The sequence below is a fragment of the Chrysemys picta genome, chromosome 7 (assembly GCF_011386835.1).
Source record: "Chrysemys picta bellii isolate R12L10 chromosome 7, ASM1138683v2, whole genome shotgun sequence".
NCBI classification, from domain to species: Eukaryota; Metazoa; Chordata; order Testudines; family Emydidae; genus Chrysemys; species Chrysemys picta.
Genome location: NC_088797.1, coordinates 120,031,115 through 120,053,097, shown reverse-complemented (window position 1 = coordinate 120,053,097; position 21,983 = coordinate 120,031,115). Strand labels below are relative to the sequence as shown.

At 40.5% G+C, this 21,983-nt stretch overlaps 1 protein-coding gene across 9 annotated transcripts in view; it reads left to right on the top strand.

The window, feature by feature from the left end:
• The window catches only part of RBM20 (RNA binding motif protein 20), a 169,853-nt gene that overhangs the window by 24,428 nt on the left and 123,442 nt on the right, over positions 1-21,983 (top strand). Inside the window, exon 1 of one of the 9 annotated variants that reach the window (XM_065552521.1) lies at positions 8,933-9,056. The exons of 7 other annotated variants lie outside the window; for them this stretch is intronic. In XM_065552521.1, the coding sequence (XP_065408593.1) occupies positions 9,043-9,056 (14 nt within the window). In that variant the 5' untranslated portion in view covers positions 8,933-9,042. Of the gene's footprint in view, positions 1-8,932; positions 9,057-21,983 lie in introns of those variants that run through there. One more of the 9 variants, XM_065552515.1, reaches the window with a different exon arrangement.

The following is a 21,983-nucleotide window of genomic DNA, read 5'->3' as shown; positions in this document are numbered from 1 at the left end:
CTGTGTTTTCACCACTGTATGGTTTTAGTCATTAATTTAGATGATAAACTCTTTGGAGCAGGGACCATGTCTTTCTGTGTTTGCTGTGAAGAGCCTATCATGCTTGTGGATGCCATAAAATATTAAATACAAGTCACTACCAACCCAGGGAAACTTTAGATCAGCGTCCTATTAATGAAAAATTCTGTATCTCACTTAAGGTGACCAGATCACACAGGTGAAATATCGGGAAGTGGCGTGGGGGGGGGGAAGCAAAAAAAAAAAAAAAAGCTGGCGGCAGAGCAAAAAAAACCCAAACCCCCCCCCCCCCGCCGCCGGAGCTCCACGCCCCGCCCCGCCCCTCCCCAGCTTGCCTCTGCTCCGTTTCCGTCTCCACCTCCCCCCTCCCTCCAGCGCTTGCGCCGCCATACAGCTGATCAGCGCAAGCCTGGGAGGGAGGGGGGAGGAGGAGGAATGCGGCATGCTTGGGGAAGAGGCGGGGCTAGGGCGGGGATTTGGGGAGGGATCTAATGGGGCAGTGAGGGGGCGGGGATTTGGGGAGGGATCCAATGGGGGAAGGAGGGGGTGGAGTTGGGGTGGGGGGGGGCCACGAGCCCCCTCCGGGCTCCGCTCCACCTGTGAGCAGAGGCAAAATATAGGGACAATTCGTGTCCCGACCGAAGGTAGGTCGAGACACGGGACAAATAAATAAGCAAATATTGGGACAGTCCCGATAAAATCGGGATGTCTGGTCACCCTAATCTCACTACCATACTCCTGAGCTATCCAATCCACTTCTAGACCACATCCATGAATTCAGATATAAAAGAGGATTGCTTGAAAAAAAAAGATCCGATAAGGGTGCAGCCTGGAATTTAAATTCACACAGATGAGATACTTTTGTTCAAAACAATAGCCTGCTTAGTAAGTCAATAGCATATTCTACAAATCTCTCTTCGTGTGTTCATGCTGGAGCTCAAATGGGTTATGTTGTAAGTGAGGAAAAGATTTAGATTACTTCACAGTATTTGTGGTTTTCTTGTAACATTTTCCAGATGGCAGAACGTGATATGACCTATACTGTGTCATTTGCTTCAGTGAAAGCTCAGCCATACCTAACAAGTAACTAAGAACCTTGTAGGAGTTCATCATGCTAATACAACCATAGCTGATTAATCCAAACAGTCTTTATTATGGGGTCTGCACAGATTAACAAGTCAGTGGTCAGTGAATGCTGGAAGATTGATTACCGCCTAAATCTCTCCGATAACTAGATATCTAACGTGAATTAGCTCGTTCAAACTGTACTCGAGTTGATGAATTCCATTTTTCTAAGGACCATTAAGTAGTTCACAGCCACTGCATGTGCGTTTTGTTAACAATCAGATTTTAACAATATTTGTGGGTTTGGTATTTTTCCTTGAAAAGACTAGCAGTAGGCAAACTTTATTTTGCATTGGCTTTAAATAAAATGCATAATGGCTGAGGTCAGGCTAACTGAAGCTTGCTGTTGCTCATAATTCTGCTGGTGTCATTGCAGGAATGTTGTTTACTAATTGATGCTTTTATTAGGCTGAGAAATGAGACACATACATTTTTCAAAACGGACCATAATTTGAATGTTAAAAACCCCATCAAATTTTAACAGGCTCTTAAGGGTAAATCCCGCATCTTCTCAGCAACGATGGAAGACCTCAGATGTACTGCGGTGGGACCGATATGAGTCTCTGTGCAGGGGCAGAATCTGGGGAGCACACATGGAGTGAAGTTCCCCTTCATAGCAAGGAGCTCAGCTGTGTAGGGCTCCCTATCCGAGTCCCCAGAGAGCAGAGTTGTAGTGGCCCAGGGTCTGCAGATCCACTGATCATCATCTCCAGTGGAGCAGGAGTGCAGATAGAGTCCCTCTATCTCTTCCACTAGGCCCATTTACTTAGGTTAGGTACAGGAGAGAGGGTGAAAGGAGAGGGGGGGGGGGAATGTTTGGAAGAGGTACAAACTTTCATAGGACATTAGCCAACCTCTGAGGAGTTAGGAAGAAACTTCCCCTATAGTCATGTTATTTCATAATTGCCCACTTCAGGATTTCTTGCACCTTCCTCTGAAGCAGCTGGTATTGGCCACAACTGCAGGTGGGATATTGGGCTAGCTGAACTGGGCTGATCTAACAGGGCAATTCCTCTGTTATTGACACGTGTTCCCTAAGTAAAAAAAGGAGGTTTGCAATCAGAGTGGATTTTTTGGAGCCCTGCTTAAAAAATGAAGCAATTGCTACCATAATTTATATTTTAAAATAACTTTTAAGCTGTATCTAATTGTAACGATTGTACCTTATGGATTTTTTCATATCGTTTTTATTATATATGGCATTACCAGGCTGTAAAATATTATTATCCTTTTTACCACGTCCCTAGGGAATTCTAAAACTCAGTACGGAAATGTCTCATTGGTGGAAAAAAGATGATTTATATGATGCACATGTCTTATGGTATAGCTCTGCGATTATCTTTCCTCGTCTTTACTCTTCGTAACAAGCTTTTTGTTGTTCTGAGACATTCAATCCAGGCTCATTTATTGAATCAAGCTGTCTCTGCCCTGTTCAGCCCCGCTGCTGCTGAATATACTTTGGAGTCTGATTTGTATTGCTTGTCCTGTGAAGCAAAACACGTCAGAAGATTTCAGAAATTAAAGAACAACTGCAGAAATAAATTAAAATTATTAGCTAAGTTTTTACTTGACTCGTGACCAAACATTGAGAAGTGTGAGCAAATAGTGGACTTACCTATATCGTTAGAAGTAGTTGCCTACAGGGAAGTAACTAAGGCCATAAGCCAACTGAAGAGTGGCAAAGCATCAGGCTGTGATAAGATAGATGCCATAATGTCCAAAGCTGGAAAGATTGTGAATTACATGTGCTGAATGGTTTGGGAAAAGGAGATCTGTCCTAATATCTAGAGAAGAAGTGTCATCTATACAATCTCTGAAAAGGGAGACCAGCTTACTTGTGACAGCTGTAGAGAGGGACACTTCTGTCTGTGCCTGGAAAAGTGTTTTGCACTATCATTGTGATTAGGACAAAAACTGCTGACGATGAAGTATTCAGGGAAGAACAGGTTGGATTTTGACCCAATCCACCTCTACCCCAATATAACGCTGTCCTCTGGAGCCAAAAAATCGTACCGAGTTATAGGTGAAACCGCGTTATAGTGAACTTGCTTCGATCCTCCGGAGTGCGCAGCCCCGCCCCCCCGGAGCGCTGCTTTACCACATTCTATCTGAATTCGTGTTATATCGGGTCGCGTTACATAAGGATAGAGGTGTATGTCGTGTTCAGATCACATTTCCATCTTGAAAAGAATTATTGAGAAAGCAGAAGATGGTTTATAACGTCATTGATTTTACGAAAAGGTTTGATAGTGCCTACAGAGAAGCCCTCTGGAAGCTCCTGAGACCCTATGGAATTCCAACAAAGATTGTTAATTTGATAAAAGCTATGTCAGGACAGAGAATGGAGATACAGAATGACTTAAGCTTGTTACTGATGTAAGGCAAGATTGCATATTCTCCCTACTTGTCTTCTGCATTGTCATAGACTTTGCAGTGAGAAGACTGATGGATGTTGCCATGGACACTGGTATGATCTGGGTAAGAAATAAGCTGTGAGACCTTGATTTTGCAAATGTTATAGTCCTATTAGATACCAGCTTGGATAGAATGAAAAGAGATTTTATGAGCATAGAAGCAGAAGTGCCAAAATGGGACACGCAGAAGACCTAGATGATTGAGACAGGGGAAAAAATGCTGCCAACTCTGGCAGATGTATGAGTGGTGAAAAAGAATACGAAAGAGTTGATGACTTCATCTATCTTGGAAGAACAATATCTGCTAATGGCCAGCTAACAAAGTGAAGGCAAGAATTGGTAAAGCCAGTGGATCATTCTCCAATCTGTCAAACATCTGGAAGAATAAGAAGATACATATACGCACTAAAATGAGATTGTACAACACTGTTGTCCTCCCAACACTATTGTACATGTCGGAAACATGGCACATAGTGGAAGCACTCAATGGGAAGTCGAATGCATGTCACCAGCATTGTTTAAAAAGAATCCTGGGAATTCATTGGAGAGATCATGTAACCAATGTGGAACTGTTGAGCCATATGGGTCAGCCAACTGTGGACTCAATAATTAGACAGAGATGGCTACAGTGGTTCACCCATGTCATCCGGCTACCCTGTGGCAGAAGCACAAGGTATGTCTTAGACTGGATTGCACCTGGAGGGAAGAGACAGCATGGAGGACAAAGAATGGCCTATCACAGGATAGTTGAAAAAGATGCTGCCATCATGGAGACAACTTATGATGGAATCAGACATCTTGCTCTGGACAGAAAGCAATAGGAAGAATGGGTTTCTCAGGTGCCAGTAGGCACAGGCGAGTCTATGTCTAAGTAAGTAGACGTCACATTCAAAATGGGCTTGTACCAAAATTGACTGTACCGTGATCTGTGTACTTGTAACTGGGGATGGTGCTGGTTTCTCTTAGTGAGTGGCCATCATTCTGATGTTCAGTCCTGTCAGATGTAACACATTCTGTGTGACACTAGCGCATCAAGCTCCTCTGTCATGCCTCCTGGCTTTCCAGATGAGAGACCTCATGCCCTCAGCTGGGCTGTGGACAAGCAGCTGCAATTATTCCTTCCAGCTGTGGGGGAATGCTGTGGCAGCCTCTCTTCCTTCCCTCTTTCTGCACCCTTTGCATTCACCTGTGGAACATAGAGCCCCCCGGAAGGCAGGGGCAGGAGCTGGGGAAGAAAAAAATTCCCTCTTTCAAATTCTTTTCCACAGCAACCACTTCCAGAAGCCATTGACTCCCTCCAATACCCTGGTCCCCACTAGCTCCTCCCCACGTGCCTTCTTACTTCTCAGGTGTGCATGGAGGAACAGGCTCTTGCCTCCTCAAGAAGTGCTCCCCTTGAATGGAGGGACACGGCGGGAGGAAATCAATGACTTTTTCTCGCTGGCAAGAAATGTCTCGCCTGACGTTGCCAAGGATTTTGCAGCTTTGGATGTTTCTGAGTTGGAAACAGAGTCCTTTGGCTTTAGTTCGAGACACAGGAAATGCAGCTCAGAATTTGCTTGTGTGTGAGAGGCTGATGTAAATGCGGAACCGTTTTTCTTGAAAAATAACATTTATATGAAAACTTAGTATTTGCCTAGTAACCGTTTATCAAGTACTTTTTGGCACTAAGTGGTCTCTGCTTTTAAATAACCTAATTTGTGGAGGGGGCAGCGGGCATAAAAGACAACATTAATTTGGGTCTGTCGAGTTAACGTAGTATAGAGTGTCCAGATACCATATAGAGGAGGTCTAAATCCTGGCTGAAGGGAGCAGTCTGGCATGTCAGAGCACTAACGTAAGGAGCAGACGCTGTGCTGGCCAGACACATACCACAGCTTTCCAAGCTAGACAGTCCTTGAGCAGAAAAGGTCACAATTGAGGTTACTGTGTGTGATATAGTATTATTTTTAGAAATTAGAAATCACAGAAATTAGAGAGATCTGTAGGACACTCTATTCCTGCTTCTGCTCACGTAGGATTGTTACATACTTGAGTCCTTTTTAAAAAAACTAAACTCCATACCAGTTTTAAAGGTCTATTTGATTTAAAACGTGTTTAAAAGTAGTTTCAGGTGTATACATGTCCTTCAGCCCCCTGGCCAATTTTATGGTTTTACAGCCTCATTTTCTTTTCCTCTTTTTTAATCGGAAAAATTCACACCAATAACTGAGAGAACTGTTTATATAGAAAGCACAGTCAAATGCACACTATATTTTCAGCAATCTTTCAGTGATAGCAGTTGAATGTGTTGTTTTTAACAGCAATTGGTCGAAAAAGAATTCAGGCACAAGTATGATTGTTTTTTAACGTTGGCATTGTCCCTTAAAAATTCAAATAATGACCCTTCCCCTCCCTTCTCCAATTTCCAGTTAGTCCTAATACTGTCAATGTTTTGTAAACCATGTAATCACATATTTTAATCCGGACATTTATTTAAGACCAGGAATTCTTAAGGACTAGTAAAGCAACAGTACTGCACTCAGCAGTTGTTTCCTAGGGAAGATTTGTATTTATTCCAAACCAGCTGTGTTCAGACAATTTTTACAAAACACGTTTCAGAAAAAGCATGAAAACTGGTTTCTTGTATGAATCACTTGTTTAGTCTTTCACTAAACTCCTCTCCTCTCCTCTCCTCCAGATGCCACCTTTTACCCTTTTCCACCATATGGGTCAAGACTGCTTTTTTAAAAAGCAGTCAGCCCACAAAGTGCTATGGTGTATTTTTGTGTGGGTGTCAATAAATCCTCTTCCTTCCTGCAGGTAAAAAATAAATAACCTTAAAAACATCATGAAAACTTGTTGTACTGATAGTGTGTGGTAAAGGTGATAGATAAGATCAGGGCTACTGACTTAAATCAAATTATTATCTATATAGATACCCACTTCATTGGTTAGTTTAGGGACATCTGCATACCAAAGACAATAAACAAAACAAAGCAGTGTAAAGTGATGAAAGCTTAATGGAAAGTCAACCATACAATAGGCATATTTCTCCATTTTTGATCATTTTATTGTAGTTGAGCATTTTCTCTTAGGAGACACTGATATGTGCTAAACAAGATGATGTATTACAGGTATGCATATAACTTACCCTTTTTCCCCTCTTGTATTATTTCATCCGAGGATTTTTCTGTGTAATTGTGCTTTGAAAAGTAACTGCAAAAATGTCCCATTCTTACTCAGTAGATCTGTTCCATGTGTGCACAACTGAACACAAATAATTAATAACAATATTTGACGTTATAGCTGCTTGCTTTTCTGAAATTAGCTTACTTCTGTTGCAGTAGTTCTGCATAGATAGTATAGCAAAGAGAGGGAGAGCTTGATTGTGTTCTAGCTTGCGCAGCATCAAAAGGTTTGCATATCATCAAAAGAACTGGTTTCAGAGTAGCAGCCGTGTTCATCTGTATCCGCAAAAAGAACAGGAGTACGTGTGGTACCTTAGAGACGAACACATTTATTTGATCATAAGCTTTCGTGGGCTACAGCCCACTTCATCAGATGTCAAAAGAACTGTTCACCTGTCTTCAAAATGTACGATTTTTGATGTGTGATCCCAAAAGAACCTAAGTTGGCTTTGAAACCTCAGACTGAGGGCTGACCATTTAGATTTTTTTTTTTACTTGCAAGCTAAACATTTCTAATATGAAAGTTGTTTAGACAAGTATGAAACCCCACAATGCCAGTTTCAATAGCTTTTCAGAGTGTGTGTGCACTGAGAACATTTTAAAACCTGCTTTACAATTACATTTTAAAGTTGAACTGCTCTGGTTTCTGAGTATGTGTTCACTGCTGACTTTATTAGTCACATAGTTCCTAACAGCTCTGAAGGCAAATCTCTGTTCAATGGGAGAGATGCGGATGCAGGACCAGATTCAATGGAGCTATGCCAGTTCACACCCTACAGGGAACTGACCCCTCATTTATATCCTCATTTTTGCCTCAAACCTGATTAACTGGTTATTCATGCTCTGAATTATTGCCAAATATCTATGCTTCAAATTACTGATTCCAGATTATTGCTTTTTTCTTGATCGCATGATTTTCTACTCTCTCTATAAAGTTTCTAGTATCTTAAGATGTATTGTGTGCATTATGCTGTAGTATCTGAGAGTACCTCTGCACTGGAGTCAGAGGGGTGATTGCAGCTCATGTAGGTGTAACTGCGTTTAATCTAGTTTGCGCAGCTAAAAATAGTAGTGAAGACACAACGGCATGGACCTGGTGAATTTATACAGACCGCACTGAAGCCCATGTCGCCATGTTCTTTCCTGCAATTTTTAAGTTGCAGTAACTACACAAAAGCTAGCCAGATATGACAAAATGAGCTGCCGTCACATCTCCGATTGCAGTGTAGACATACCCGGAGAACCAAGCATTTAACTCGCCATTAAATCTTCTTGTTAAATGTCAAAGTTATTGGCAGAATTTTACAGATAGCAAAAACTTTGACTAAAGTGTTAATCCATTTTTTTCCCTTTACTTTGGGGAATTTTTAAAAATGATTTCATCCTGATACACTGTACTTGAAGGTGGTTACATCTTTATAGAATGGTATGTTTCTAGTTGCAGTGCACAAAGCATTGCAGTTTCACATTTTCAGAGATTTTTTTTCTTTCGCATATACGATATGGATAAGATTTCCTAAAGCTGCCTTGAATTTAGAGGCTCTTTAAAAAAATTGGTTCCTAATCTCTTGTTTCTTCTAAAAAAGTAATTGTATACCTAAGGGTTGTGAGTAGTTTTATCTTGCATTTGCTAACCCTGGATATTCCCAAGATTTACAATTTTTAAATAAAAGCAAACATAAAATAGCCTCTTACATAGGACTCACTCAGTACTCTTAAAGAGGGTGAAACCAGGGTTTGCATGGTTATTGTTTTGCAAAGAACTCTGTCCATGTTGAACGGTATACACCATTCTTATTAATATGTTAAAATTTGAATAAATCAGATGCCTAAATGTGTTAATATGTTTTCAGGGGGAAAAAATCACTTAAAAGCAGGTATAGTAGAGAAAATGAGTTTTCTAAAATCAAGCTATTAAAAAACAGCACTTCTACCTCCAGTAAGATTCATCAGCATCTAGTGGAAACACAACAAACTACAATTTGACAAAATATATTTAGTCGACAATTCAAAATGCTTTTCTGTAGCTTCTTAAAAATTTAAGATAACTTTAAACTATGCCACCAAAATGATTTACTGTGACCTGAAATTCTGTTTCAGGCCCCTGGTTACATTTCACAAGATAAACCAATAAAGGCCAACACTTGTTATCTGACTTGTTTCCTGACTGCCAAAGATTTAACTTAACCATATTGACTTCTGAAAAATACATGCAGTAGAGCCTTCCTAACTTGTGTGAATGTTCAGGAGGAGCATGGAGAATTACTGAATTTTTGTGAGCAAGAGAACAAACTCAATTTAAAAAGCCAAAGATTATGCATCACAAAAGGTATCGTGTTCATTTAGTTTGACAATTTTAGTTTAGTTTTAATTCGTCAGAATAATATTTCATAGTTCTATAAATCAGTGAAATCTTAATAATAGGATACTTTACTACTGCATCTGCCTATTAAATCTCAATTCAGAAGGAGGGAGAAATTGTTTTGTATGTGTTGTCTGATATATTACAAAGTATGTAGATTAGCAAAATGCAGATAGATGAGGGTCTGTTTTTTTTAGTCTTTGTTGTAAAGTATGTGGCCGTAACTGTAAAGGATGAGGTTTCTTCATATACTTTTTACTTTGCTATTTTTGAAAGAATCTTGAAAAGACACTAGTGAAATCACTTTAATCAATGTAGTAATAGGCGGTTTTTTAATTGTTTCTTATTGCCCTTGACCATCCTGGGTTTTCAAGGGCATGTCAGGGAAAAAGCTATTTTCAAATAGATTGCACCAACTAACTCCACATGCCATTATATCAAGTGCTTAATGGATTTCACAAAACAACTCACTGTGAGATAACTGTGGAAATGTGCACCGCTGCATTCAGAGTGAGATGATCTATTTCTGACAGTGAGACCATTAACAGGCCCCGGCTTTTATCAGGTCAACTGGTGGCAACTGAAGGCCTTATCGCTTTTTATTTTGCTGACAGCATTTCGTTATCCGTGATGGGTCACTGGTATTTAAACACCTAGATAAGAGAATTTATTTTTCTATTTTTAAGGATACTAGCAAGACCCAAGTAATTTGCAGAGGCAGAGAAGTGAGTTGGGGGAGTGTGTGAAAATATCAGTAGCAACATTGGGACGTCACAGAAAAAAAAAATATCCTAACTACTTTTCTGAAACTAAAGGTATTGATAGCATAGATTAATGTTTGATAAACTTTTTGAAAATCTGCATAGATTAAACTTTATTACTCTTTTCCATTTATTTAATTAATAATCAATTTAGTTTAATAGTGATGCTTGCAGCAGAAGCACATTTTATTTACTATCGGTCTGGGAGTTTGTGATCAGGGGTTTTTTTCCTTCATTTTTAACTGTTGAAGCGGCCCACTGACATTGCATGGGACTCAGGTTAAGAAAAGAAGTTATTTAAATGTATGTTTCATAATATTTACAACTAAATAAGCCAGTACAAACTGGTTAACCTATCTTACATAACTAAGCCACGGAAAAAAGCTTCTGAGTTGTGCATAAACAAAATGCATCGCATTCCGTGAGGTCTTACACCCTGTGAAACCCGCTAGAACTCACAAAGGAGAATTTGGATAAGCAGAACTGATTTAACGTTAGAGAGTGGTAATAGCCAAAATCTGGTGGCAATGCTTAACCACATTCTACTGTCAACCATTAATTGTTTTGAATGATAGGAATTAAAATCCTCCGACTTTACAGAAATGAAATAACCCAGTAATTAAGTGTAACGTTTTAAATAGTGACTAATGGATTTATGGATTAATAATAATTAAACTAGATAACCACCAAAATGTATACATTGAATCAGGTTCACTATAGTTGGAATTTTAAAAACTTTATTTCAGTAAAATGCAACTAATATTTTTAAATCTTTGCAGTGATAAAATATACAGGGTTTATGATGAAGAATTTAAGGGACACCATTAACTCTAAAATCTCATTGAAAATGTAGCATAGTTTACTGTAATTACAAATAACATTTAAGATTACTGTAACTGAAAGAAGCTAGGAAAATCACCATTTTTCCTTGCATTCAATTCGTTTACTTTGTGCATTAGACAACATTTATGTCAGGTCACTGATTCCTCAGTATAGATAATTAGCTGGTCAATTTCTTCCTTATTGAAAATACCCTTAAAAATGAAGTAGCAGATTAGGAAAACCCTTAATTTTTAAAAAGGTAATATGATATGAAACCTTCCCCCTAAAATCCAGGGCATGCTATTTAAAGGGTGTGCTGTCAGAAATATGGGTCTTTATTTGGTAGTCCATTTCAATAATAATTTTTAAAATCTTCAATTTGGCAATGGTCAATAAAACATGCTGAAAAAAGTTATATGAACACTTTCCTGATATGGCAATAAGAAATTTCTTTTCAGTTCTGCAGTTGCAGATTTTTTTTCCTGACACTCAGTTGTACTTATTATGCTTATCTTAATATAACCATCATCATATTATGACTGTTTGGTTGAATCATGCCAGAAAAAAACAGAAAATAAGGTACCAAATTATGCATATTTTTATCTTGCATATATGAAGTCCAGCAGGAGGTAATATTTAATACTTTGGGCAAATTTGATCTTACAGTTAATGGATAACTTTTTCTATGAGGAGCAAATACTAGGCTGAGCAAAGAAAAATTGTTGAAGCCCTTTCTGCTCTTAAGACAATTTGTTAGTGAGATGAAGCATGGTCTCGTAGGTAAAACATTGGACTAGGAGTTACATCTTCCATAGCTTATATAACCTACTTGTTGTCTCACCTTGGAAAAGTCACTTAACCGTCACATGCCTGAGTTTTCCTAATCTGTAAATGTTTAAACTCTTTAAATCTGTCAGATGGCAGGTGCTGAAGTTGCACAATTAATAGATTATGGCTATTTATGAATCATCCAAAATATTTCTGTAACAAATATGAATAAGTGTAGCTACATTAGGTAAAACTGGATACTCGTGGCTGTAGTTCTTCACATTTACCTTAGAATAGATCATTCCTCGGTGTTATAAATTGGTTATTGATGAAAAGCCATAGAGCAGCACTAAACCTGATGCTCCATCAATTGATCCCAGGTTGTCAAAAGTCACTACAGCTTAAAAAAAAAATCTTGTCATTTTTTCTGTCTAATTACTGTTATACATTGTTCCTATTGCAGTGGCACCAGTGGACCTCAAACACTCATTTATATTAGGTACTGTGCAAAAAAACCTGAACAGCCCAGATGTCACTGCCCCAGAGAGTTCTCCATGTTTAAGTGATCATGTACAGAGACATGACATTAGCAGGCATAAATCATCGGAGAGAAGGATACAAATTAGTTTAGGGAAGAATGTCCGAGAGAAGACAGTTGCCCTGAGGCAATCTCTAATTCCCTGGTGTGTAAGGACAATTTTATTCCTCATGACTCATAGAACCAGAGAAACTAGATAGCTATGAAAATGTTCCCCTGCCAGCAATGTAATCTACCTGTCATGTAACCATCCCAAAAGACTTGGGTTTGCCCCATCAGTGCATGTATTGCTCTGTTCAAAACCAAATATTTGTACCTCTGTCAACACAGAGCTCTTTGCATTACTACAGTTAATGTGTTGGTATTTCTCCTTTCAGCCACTTATCTTCAGGGTTTAAACAGCTGAAAAAAAAATCCCTTCGGTTGGCCTCTGGAACACTTTTCTGTCGACTACATTTTTAAAAAGCCTTGTGGCTGACTTTTCAAATTAATGGTTTCCTCCAAATATAGCTTGTAGTTTTATCCTTTGCTGCGGGTGGTGTTCACTGGGGTTCTTTAGCGTAGAAACCACTTTCATTTCTAGTACTTTGTTTTCTAGCTAAAAGTCCATAACCAACCCCTGTGTAACATGTATTTGGGTATTGTTGGAGGGGGGATGGTAGGGTGTCGTGTACTGGGTTTTTGGTTTGGGTTTTGCAATGTTGTCTAGTGGAAAGGTCAGAAAACTTGGGCTGCTAACTGCAGGGTTCTATCCCAGTTCTTGCCCCAACTTGCTCAGTGATTGTATGCAAGCAATTAAACCTGTTTGTGCTTCAGTGTGCCCATCTGCCTCCCTGCAGGAGTCTGGTGATGTTTGCAAAACACTTTAAGATCCTTTAGTGAAAGGTCCAATAGAATTGGAATGTATTATTTTTACTGATTGTATTCTTTAGGGTTCCCGGTTGACAGGGTTCCCGGGGTGCAACCGGGACTCTGGGACCACTGAGCCATTTCCCACCAACCTGGGGTATCCTTTTCACACTGTGATGCTGTTGTTAAGCCACAAACCTCTGGTAGGTTCTGCACTTACGCAGACATCCACATGCAGGGACTCACCCTTTGCCAGCCACTCATGAATCAACAATAGAGCGGCTCCAGCCAATTCCCCAGCCTTGTACCCCAGAACTGTACCATCTTGTTCTGGTCAGATGCCTGACCCATGTAAGTTCATTACCCACTGCCCCCCCCCCCCCGATGTGGAGAGGACACACACTAGCCTTTGTAAACTGAGCTGAGTTTTCCCAAGCACTTCAACCAAAACACACTGTTTTAGGTAAAATATAGAACAGATTTATTAACTACATAAAGATAGATTTTAAGTGATTATAAGTAGCAAGCACAGAGATCAAAGTTGGTTACTTAAGAAATAAATAAATTCGCAGAGTTTTACAAACTAAACAGGTTTTGAATCAAGCGGTGTCTCCCCTGACAGATGGTACAAGCAGGTTACAGTTCCTCAGTACGCAGGCTGGGAGTCTTTTCCAGCCTGAGACCACCTCCCCAGTTCAAAGTCTTTGTCCTCCAGATGTTTCTTCCAGGTGTTGAGTTGGGGGATGGGGGGAAGAGAGGTCAAGTGATGATGCCACTTCCCCTCTTTTATAGATTTTTCCAGCTTGCTGGAAAGATCTATGCTTCTGACATGGGGGTCCGTTCCCATTGGTCAAGCAGTGTCCATTGTCTACGTGCTCTCTCTGAGAAGTCTTCCGGGATGGCTGCTGGGGGAGTGGTTCCCTTTAATGGGCCATCAGGACATCTGGCCACTCCATTGTTGTACCTGAAAGGCTGGTTGTGGGTGTTCCCAACTTCACAACATATTTCAGTAATATCTACAGCAATACTTAACCTCACATACAATGATAGCACATACAATCCAACAGGATATTAATGTTCAACAGATCAAGACTTGCACAAAGATACATCACAAAGCATACTTTGTATAAACTGTATCATAATTATATGACAGTGGTGAATATGGGGGTTCCAGGGTGCTTCTTTGATGTCACACCACCCCCTTTAGTTTACTGCAGGAATGTTAGTCACTGACTAATGTGGGGGCAGTGTGCCCAAGGTCCTCTTTAGGTTTTGACCATACAACTCCCAAGTGTTCCTAAACATTGTAGTGTTACTCACACATGTTCTTGCAAAGTTCTGTACACTTTTTAACACTTTGTGGATCAGTCTGGTGATCTCAAAAGTTAGCAAGTGTGCCTTCTCTGGGTTGCTAGAAAACATCTCTTTGTATCTGTGCAGCATTGTTAACCCTTCTGCTTTTCCAACTGGTGTTAACTCAGTGCAGATATTAATGTTTTCTAGAGTTTAGGTATCTTGGCATTTAGCCATCAATGCCATGAGGTGGTGTGCCTCAGTTTCCCCTTCTACACAGCAGACCAATTTTATTATGGTTTCTCTGCTGTGCCAAGCTTCAAGCCTGTTTACAGATATTAGCTGAGAAACAGCATTACCATAGGACCTCTTAACATGGAGTGTGTTCTTATTTACCATTCCTATCATGTTCTAAAACTTTTCCTCAAAAATCACCTTTTCATAGGCTTTGCCATCAGTACCAAATTCTTTGTCATAAGGTTTACCATTAACACCAAACTTTTTATCATGAGATTTAACAAGAACACCAAATCTTTCATCACAGGTAGATATTTACAAGTATTTTAGTCATACTACACCTTCTGTTTAGACTGTCTGGTTTGTTCAGTGCCCACTGTATCTTTCAACTCTTTCCTGAACCTTCGCATTTGTTCAATTACTGTTTTTTCTTTCCATTCAGAGTTCCCTTCAGTGTTAGTCCGCAACCAAACCATGTCTTTGGGGCTGTGGTACTCCAGGGTCTGGTGAGGTAAGGATGTAAGGGGGATTCTGCATGTTGGCTAACCCTCAGTGGAGCTGTCTCACAATTCCAGGGTTACGCCCATGCAAAAAATCTATATCTCGTCTTGGGGTTACCCTGTGATCCCCACTTCCCTAGAGGGTTGTGATCTGTGCTCTCTGGACTAAGAGTGTCTATTCTTTGGACATATGTACCTTTTCCCATCAGCTCTCCCTTAGCTGTTTTCTGTGTCTTACCAGCCCGGGGGCAAGACACCAGTTGGGTCATCTGCATTCTCACAGACAACCATTCCTTCAGTAGAATCTTAAAGAGACACTGTTAATTTCCACAAGCATATCAGAAACAGCATCCTGAAAAACTGGGACCTGGATTGGGGTACCCTCCTTCATCTCTTCTTCTGTCCCCTAGAGGTCAGCTGTGTGACTGCTCCCCTCTGAAAGGTCAGTTGCACAGTTCTCTGTCCAAACTTGAGTCACAGGCTGAGTGCGTGGGTGCACAGATGGTGAATCAGCCACTCTGTCCTGGGCATCCTCTCCCAAGTGACCAGTGAGGAGAGATTCTTGAACTCCCACTATTCTTTCCCCAGCTCCCCTCTCTGGGGCCCCCTTAGATACATCTCTCTATGCTCTCTAGAGTGGGGTCTCTCCCCTATTCAGCTGTAAAGGACTTACAGTTAACAGCCTGGACAGTTAGTCAGAACGAAGCCAGACAGTCAGAATTCCCATTATTAAGCATTGGCAATTGAGCCTTAGAACAAATATGTATGTATTTGCCAGAGAGAATAAACGTGTGGAAATTGTGATTTACTTATGGTTGTTCCCTGAGCAGAATAGGCTGAGTTTGTCCAACCAGTTATTAATACGGGTGTATTTGAAATAGTTGATCTGGGACAATTTCTGTCCCTGTCCATCCCTAATTAACTGTCATTGAGCTGACACATGTGGACCCCCGGCCTTACAACCATTATACCTCAGGGGGTTTACTGAAGATTTTTAGCCTGGCGTGAGAGAGAAACTTAAAAAGAGAAAGATCTGCCCAGTATAGACTGGTGTTTGTTACTGACTTCCTGAGGAAACTACAATCCTTTGGTGATATTCCAGAAAACATCATCCTAGCCACTATGGATGTAGAAGCTCTCTACACAAATATTCCACACAAAGATGGACTACAAGCCATCAGGAATAGCATCCCCGATACTATCACGGCAAACCTGGTGGCTGAACTTTGTGACTTTGTCCTCACCCACAACTATTTCAGATTTGGGGACAATTTAAGTCAGTGGGACTGCTATAGGTACCCGCATGGCCCCACAGTATGCCAATGTTTTTATGGCTGACTTAGAACAACGCTTCCTCAGCTCTCATCCCCTAATACTCCTACTCCACCTGCGCTACATTGATGACATCTTCATCATCTGGACCCATGGGAAGGAGGCCATGGAGGAATTCCACCAGGATTTCAACAATTTCCACCCCACCATCAACCTCAGCCTGGACCAGTCCACACAAGAGGTCCACTTCCTAGACACTACAGTGCTAATAAGCGATGGTCACATAAACACCACCCTATACGGGAAACCTACTGACCACTATACTTACCTACATGCCTCCAGCTTTCATCCAGACCACATCACAAGATCCATTGTCTACAGCCAAGCTCTAAGATACAACTGCATTTGCTCCAATCCCTCATACAGAGACAAACACCTACAGGATCTCTATCAAGCATTCTTAAAACTACAGTACCCACCTGGTGAAGTGAAGAAACAGATTGACAGAGCCAGAAGGGTACCCAAAAGTCACCTACTACAAGACAGGCCCAACAAAGAAAGTAACAGAATGCCAGTAGCCGTCTCCTACAGCCCCTCATCTCCAGTGCCTCATCAAGGATCTACAACCTATCCTGAAGGACAATCCCTCACTCTCACAGACCTTGGGAGACAGGCCAGTCCTTGCTTACAAACAGCCCCCCAACCTGAAGCAAAAACTCACCAGCATCTACACACCACACAACAAAAACACCAACCCAGGAACCAAACCCTGCAACAAATCCCGGTGCCAACTCTGTCCACATATCTATTCAAGGGACACCATCATAGGACCTAACCACATTAGACACACCATCAGGGGCTCATTCACCTGCACGTCTACCAATGTGATTTATGCCATCATGTGCCAGCAATGCCCCTCTGCCATGTACATTGGCCAAACCGGACAGTTTCTATGCAAAAGAATAAATGGACACAAATCTGACATCGGAATTATAACATTCAAAAACCAGTAGGAGAACACTTCAGTCTCCCTGGCCACTCAATAACAGACCTGAAAGTGGCAATTCTTCACAAAAAAACTTCAAAAACAGACTCCAACATGAAACTGTCAAACTGAAATTAATTTGCAGACTGGACACCATCAAATTAGGCCTGAATAAAGACTGGGAGTGGCTGGGTCATTACAAAAACTAAACCTAATTTTCCCCCATACTAATTTCCCCCTACTGTTATTCACACCTTCTTGTCAACTGTTTGAAATGGGCCACTCTCATTATCACTACAAAAGTGATTTTTCCTCCTTTTATCCTATTGTTAATTGAATTGTCTCGTTAGACTGACCTCATACTTGGTAAGACAACTCCCATCTTTTCATGTGCTGTGTATTTATACTTGCTACTGTATTTTCCACTCCATGCATCTGATGAAGTGGGTTCTAGCCCACGAAAGCTTATGTCCAAATAAATTTGTTAGTCTCTAAGGTGCCACAAGGACTCCCCGGTGTTCTTGTTAAATCTGTTAGACAAGTGACCTCTAAAGAGCTAGAAGAGTTTAGCAATTTTCGCCTTATGGTTCACAGGATTAAGAGTTAGAAAAAACATCCTCCCTGGCTGAATGTTTGGAATTCCTCCAATCATGCTTGGACAAAGAGTTGTCTGTCAGTACCCTACGGACCCAAGCACCTGCTCTTAGAGACAGGATGTGGGGAGGATACCCACTATCTACATCTATGTAGTAGGGCAGTTTTGAGAATACTTATTAATATCAGACCCAAGGTTGGAAGTTTGTCTCCTTTCTCAGGAGCTTAAATTTGATATTTAAACTGTGAGAGCTACCCTTCTAGGGTCACAGCCTCAGCTATGTGAATTGTCAGAGCTCAACTGAAGTCAACAGAGCTATGATAGCTTATACCAGCTGAGCTCCTGGCTCCTACGGGTCTAAACCCAGTCCTGCTCCTGTAGGAACCAGTAGCACAATTCCACTTTATTTTTTGGGGAGAGAGACTGTGCACGATCTTTGTAACTTTATTTGCTTTTTTAAAAATCCACTATTTGTTCACTAGAGCAGGATGAATACTGCAAATAGTCATTCAACATTTCATGAGCTAATACACATCAATTCTTTCTACATGCTCTTTGTGTTTGTTTTTCTGCTTATTTTAGTTTAATGAGTTTACTAGCAGTAATGTTCAAATATCAAGCAAATATTGCAGCTTTATGGAAAGTGAATTCTGAATTTTAAAGAGTTATCCATACAAGAAATTTGATTCTAAGAATTATGCACATGCAGTAGAACCTGAAACTCATAGGAATGGACCCCGTGCGTCCAATCACAGCGTCAAATTTTGAATATCTAATACTTGCATCAGATTGCTTATGAACAAATTGCAGATCAAGAATTATTCATAGAAGTTGCTTAGCATATAATTTTTGAATAACTAATAAATTGGAGAATCAAAATCTTAGTGGTCAGTTTCTGAATGAAAAAATAGGAAATTTCTAATAATTTACTTGTTATAGATTATTCACCCAGCTCTGATATTAATCACCATGGTCTAGTGAATTATATGTTTCAAACACGTAGTGTGCTGTAGGTTTTTTAGAATTTCCTCAAATCTCTGTTTATGGTGCCAAACAATTCATTAGGTTTCTAACACTTATATACCTTTTTAAAAAATCAATATTTAATGAAAACATATGACATTTTTTGTTCAAGAAGCAAAACATTTAATTTTATCACTTTTGCTATATGTGCTGTATTTTTACTTGTATTTCTTAATTGTCATTCTATTAGTCTGTAGCTAATCTACTACCTATAAATAGGTACAATAACAAGAGACTGTCTAGGCAGTGTGTAAAATATCTGCTTCAGATTTTAAAGATGGTTAGTTTAAATCCAATTAGAAGGCTGCTTCTGTAGATTTTCTGTAATAGTACCATTATGTATTACTTCTTTCCACTTACTAAAGCAATAAAAGATCTGATTCAGAACAGTTCACATGTTTTTAAAAAAAGTGTCTAAAACCTTAACCATACTAGAAAAGGGTGAACTCTTAGACACAACAAAAAGGGATAAATTGGTCCCTATTTCTAGAATTTTAAAACCCACATGAGAACTCTGAAATGGGACGTATGATAGGGCATAATGACGATTGTGTGTTTGTGACCACTAAATGTCTGTCTATGACATGGATGTTTAATACAGATACTTCTCATAACTATGTATTTAATATTATTTACACATAACTTCATATGTATTATTATTACTAACGTTTATATGGTTCAACTATTTTTTTAACTTGAAATTTAGAAGGTTTTTGATGCTTTTGGTACTAGAGTAAAAAACTGATTGTTTTCTTGTAATGTGGGATTTGGCCAGCTGGTGAGTATTTCTGGGGTACTTCTGTCTTATTGTTATTGATTGGCAGACAAAAAAAGGGGGCATTTTCTGTGCTGGGAATTTGCCATTAGGTTTGGTAGGACTCTCCAGATATTTTCTGTATTTTGAAATCAAGTCTTGGTTGCTGACTGGGCTAGGTTGCCCTGAAATTAGGTGAGTTAGCTCCTGCTTTTTAGCAGGGCTCTTTGAATTGAAAGCCATGCAGGTTTTGATTGAATTAGGCCAGTGATTAGAGACAGCTGAGTGAGAGGAGTTGAGTCACCCATTCCAGCTGGGTGTGGGGCCCAGACTTTAAAAAGTACACAGGCTCCCACAGACGAAGGCAGCTGGCAGACTAAGGTAGGGAGGTTTTTTCTCTCCCCCTTAACTTGAAGGCTCTCTACAAGGAAGAACCCACAATGGGAGGAAAATGGCATGTCGCCAACACCACTGCTAGCTCTTCCTCTGCCTGTACCTGTGGGGCCCCCACCAGACAGGCATCTTGACACTGGACGCTTTCTCCGAGGTCCTCACGTGCTAGGAATGTGGCCTACATGCAGATTAAAGCCAGTCTGGGGGAAACCCCTGGTATGAGAGTTATCTATTGGTGGAATCCCTCAAGAAGCATGTCACAGGGCTGCAGGAGGAGGTGGCTTGTCTGCATAGCATTCAGGAGCACAAGGACTTCATTGACAGCATGCATGTGGGAACATGTGTAACGAAGGATACTGGACAACTACAAATGACTGCAGTAGCACCAGACGAGGAAGGAGAACCATCCATGGGCCACCTCGGGGTGTAGACAATTCTCCACCCCCACCAAGTTCCCATCCATTGTGGCCAAGCACCAGTAACTGTAATGGTGACAGGAGATGAGGAGCAGATCCCAATGGCTGAGGAGAAGGAGCCCCTTGCCTTCAAGTCTGGGAGGTTCATGGCCACCATGCCCAAGAGGAGGAGTCATAGGGTGCTGATGGTTGGGGACTCCATTCTGAGGGGGACAGAGATATCCATCTACTGACCTCACATAGAATCACAGAACTGGAAGGGACCTCGAGAGGTCATCTAGGCCAGTCCCTGCACTAGTGGCAGGACTAATTATCTAGACCATTCCTGACAGGTGTTTGTGTAACCTGCTCTTAAAAATCTCCAATGATGGAAATTCCACAACCTCCCTAGGCAATTTATTTTAGTGCTTAACCACCCTGATAGTTAGGAAGTTTTTCCTAATGTCCAACCTTAACCACCCTTGCTGCAATTTAAGCCCATTGCTTCTTGTCCTATCCTCAGAAGTTAAGAAAAACAATTTTTCTTCCTCCTCTTGTAACAACCTTTCATATACTTGAAAACTGTTATCATGTCCCTTCTCAGTCTTCTCTTTTTCAGACTAAACAAACCCAGTTTTTTCAATCTTCCCTCATAGGTCATGTTTTCTAGACCTTTAATCATTTCTGTTGCTCTTCCCTGGACTCTCTCCAATTTGTCCACATCCTTCCTGAAATGTGGCCCGCAGATCTGGACACACAATACTCCAGTTGAGGCCTAATCAGCGTGGAGTAGATTGGAAGAATTACTTCTCGTGTCTTGCTTACAACACTCCTGCTAATACATCCCAGAATGATGTTCACTTTTTTTGCAACAGCATTACACTGTTGACTCATATTTAGCTTGTGGTCCACTATAACACCCAGATCCCTTTTTGCAGTACTCCTTCCTAGGCAATCCTTTCCCATTTTGTACGCATGCAACTGATTGTTCCTTCCTAAGTGGAGTACTTTGCATTTGTCCTTATTGAATTTCATCCTGTTTACTTCAGACCATTTCTCCAGTTTGTCCAGATCATTTTGAATTTTAATCCTATCCTCCAAAGCACTGGCAACCCCTCCCAGCTTGGTATCATCCGCAAACTTTATAAGTGTACTCTCTATGCCATTATCTAAATGATTGATGAAGATATTGAACAGAACCGGACCCAGAACTGATCCCTGCAGGACCCCACTCATTATGCCCTTCCAGCAGTGAACCACTGATAACTACTCTCTGGGAAGGGTTTTCCAACCAGTTTTGCACCCACCTGATTGTGGCTTCATCTAGGTTGCATTTTCCCTAGTTTATTTATGAGAAGGTCATGCGAGACAGTATCAAAAGCTTTAGTAAAGTCAAGATATACCACATCTAGCACTTCCCTGCCCTATTCACAAGGCTTGTTATCCTGTCAAAGAAAGCTATCAGGTTGGTTTGACACGATTTGTTTTTGACAAATCCATGCTGACTGTTACTTATCACCTCATTATCTTCTAGATGTTTGCAAATCGATTGCTTAATTATTTGCTCCATTATCTTTCCAGATACAGAAGTTTAAGTTGACTGGTCTGTAATTCCCTGGGTTGTCCTTATTTTCCTTTTTATAGATGGGCGCTATATTTGCCCTTTTCCAGACTTCTGGAATCTCTCCCGTCTCCCATAACTTCTCAAA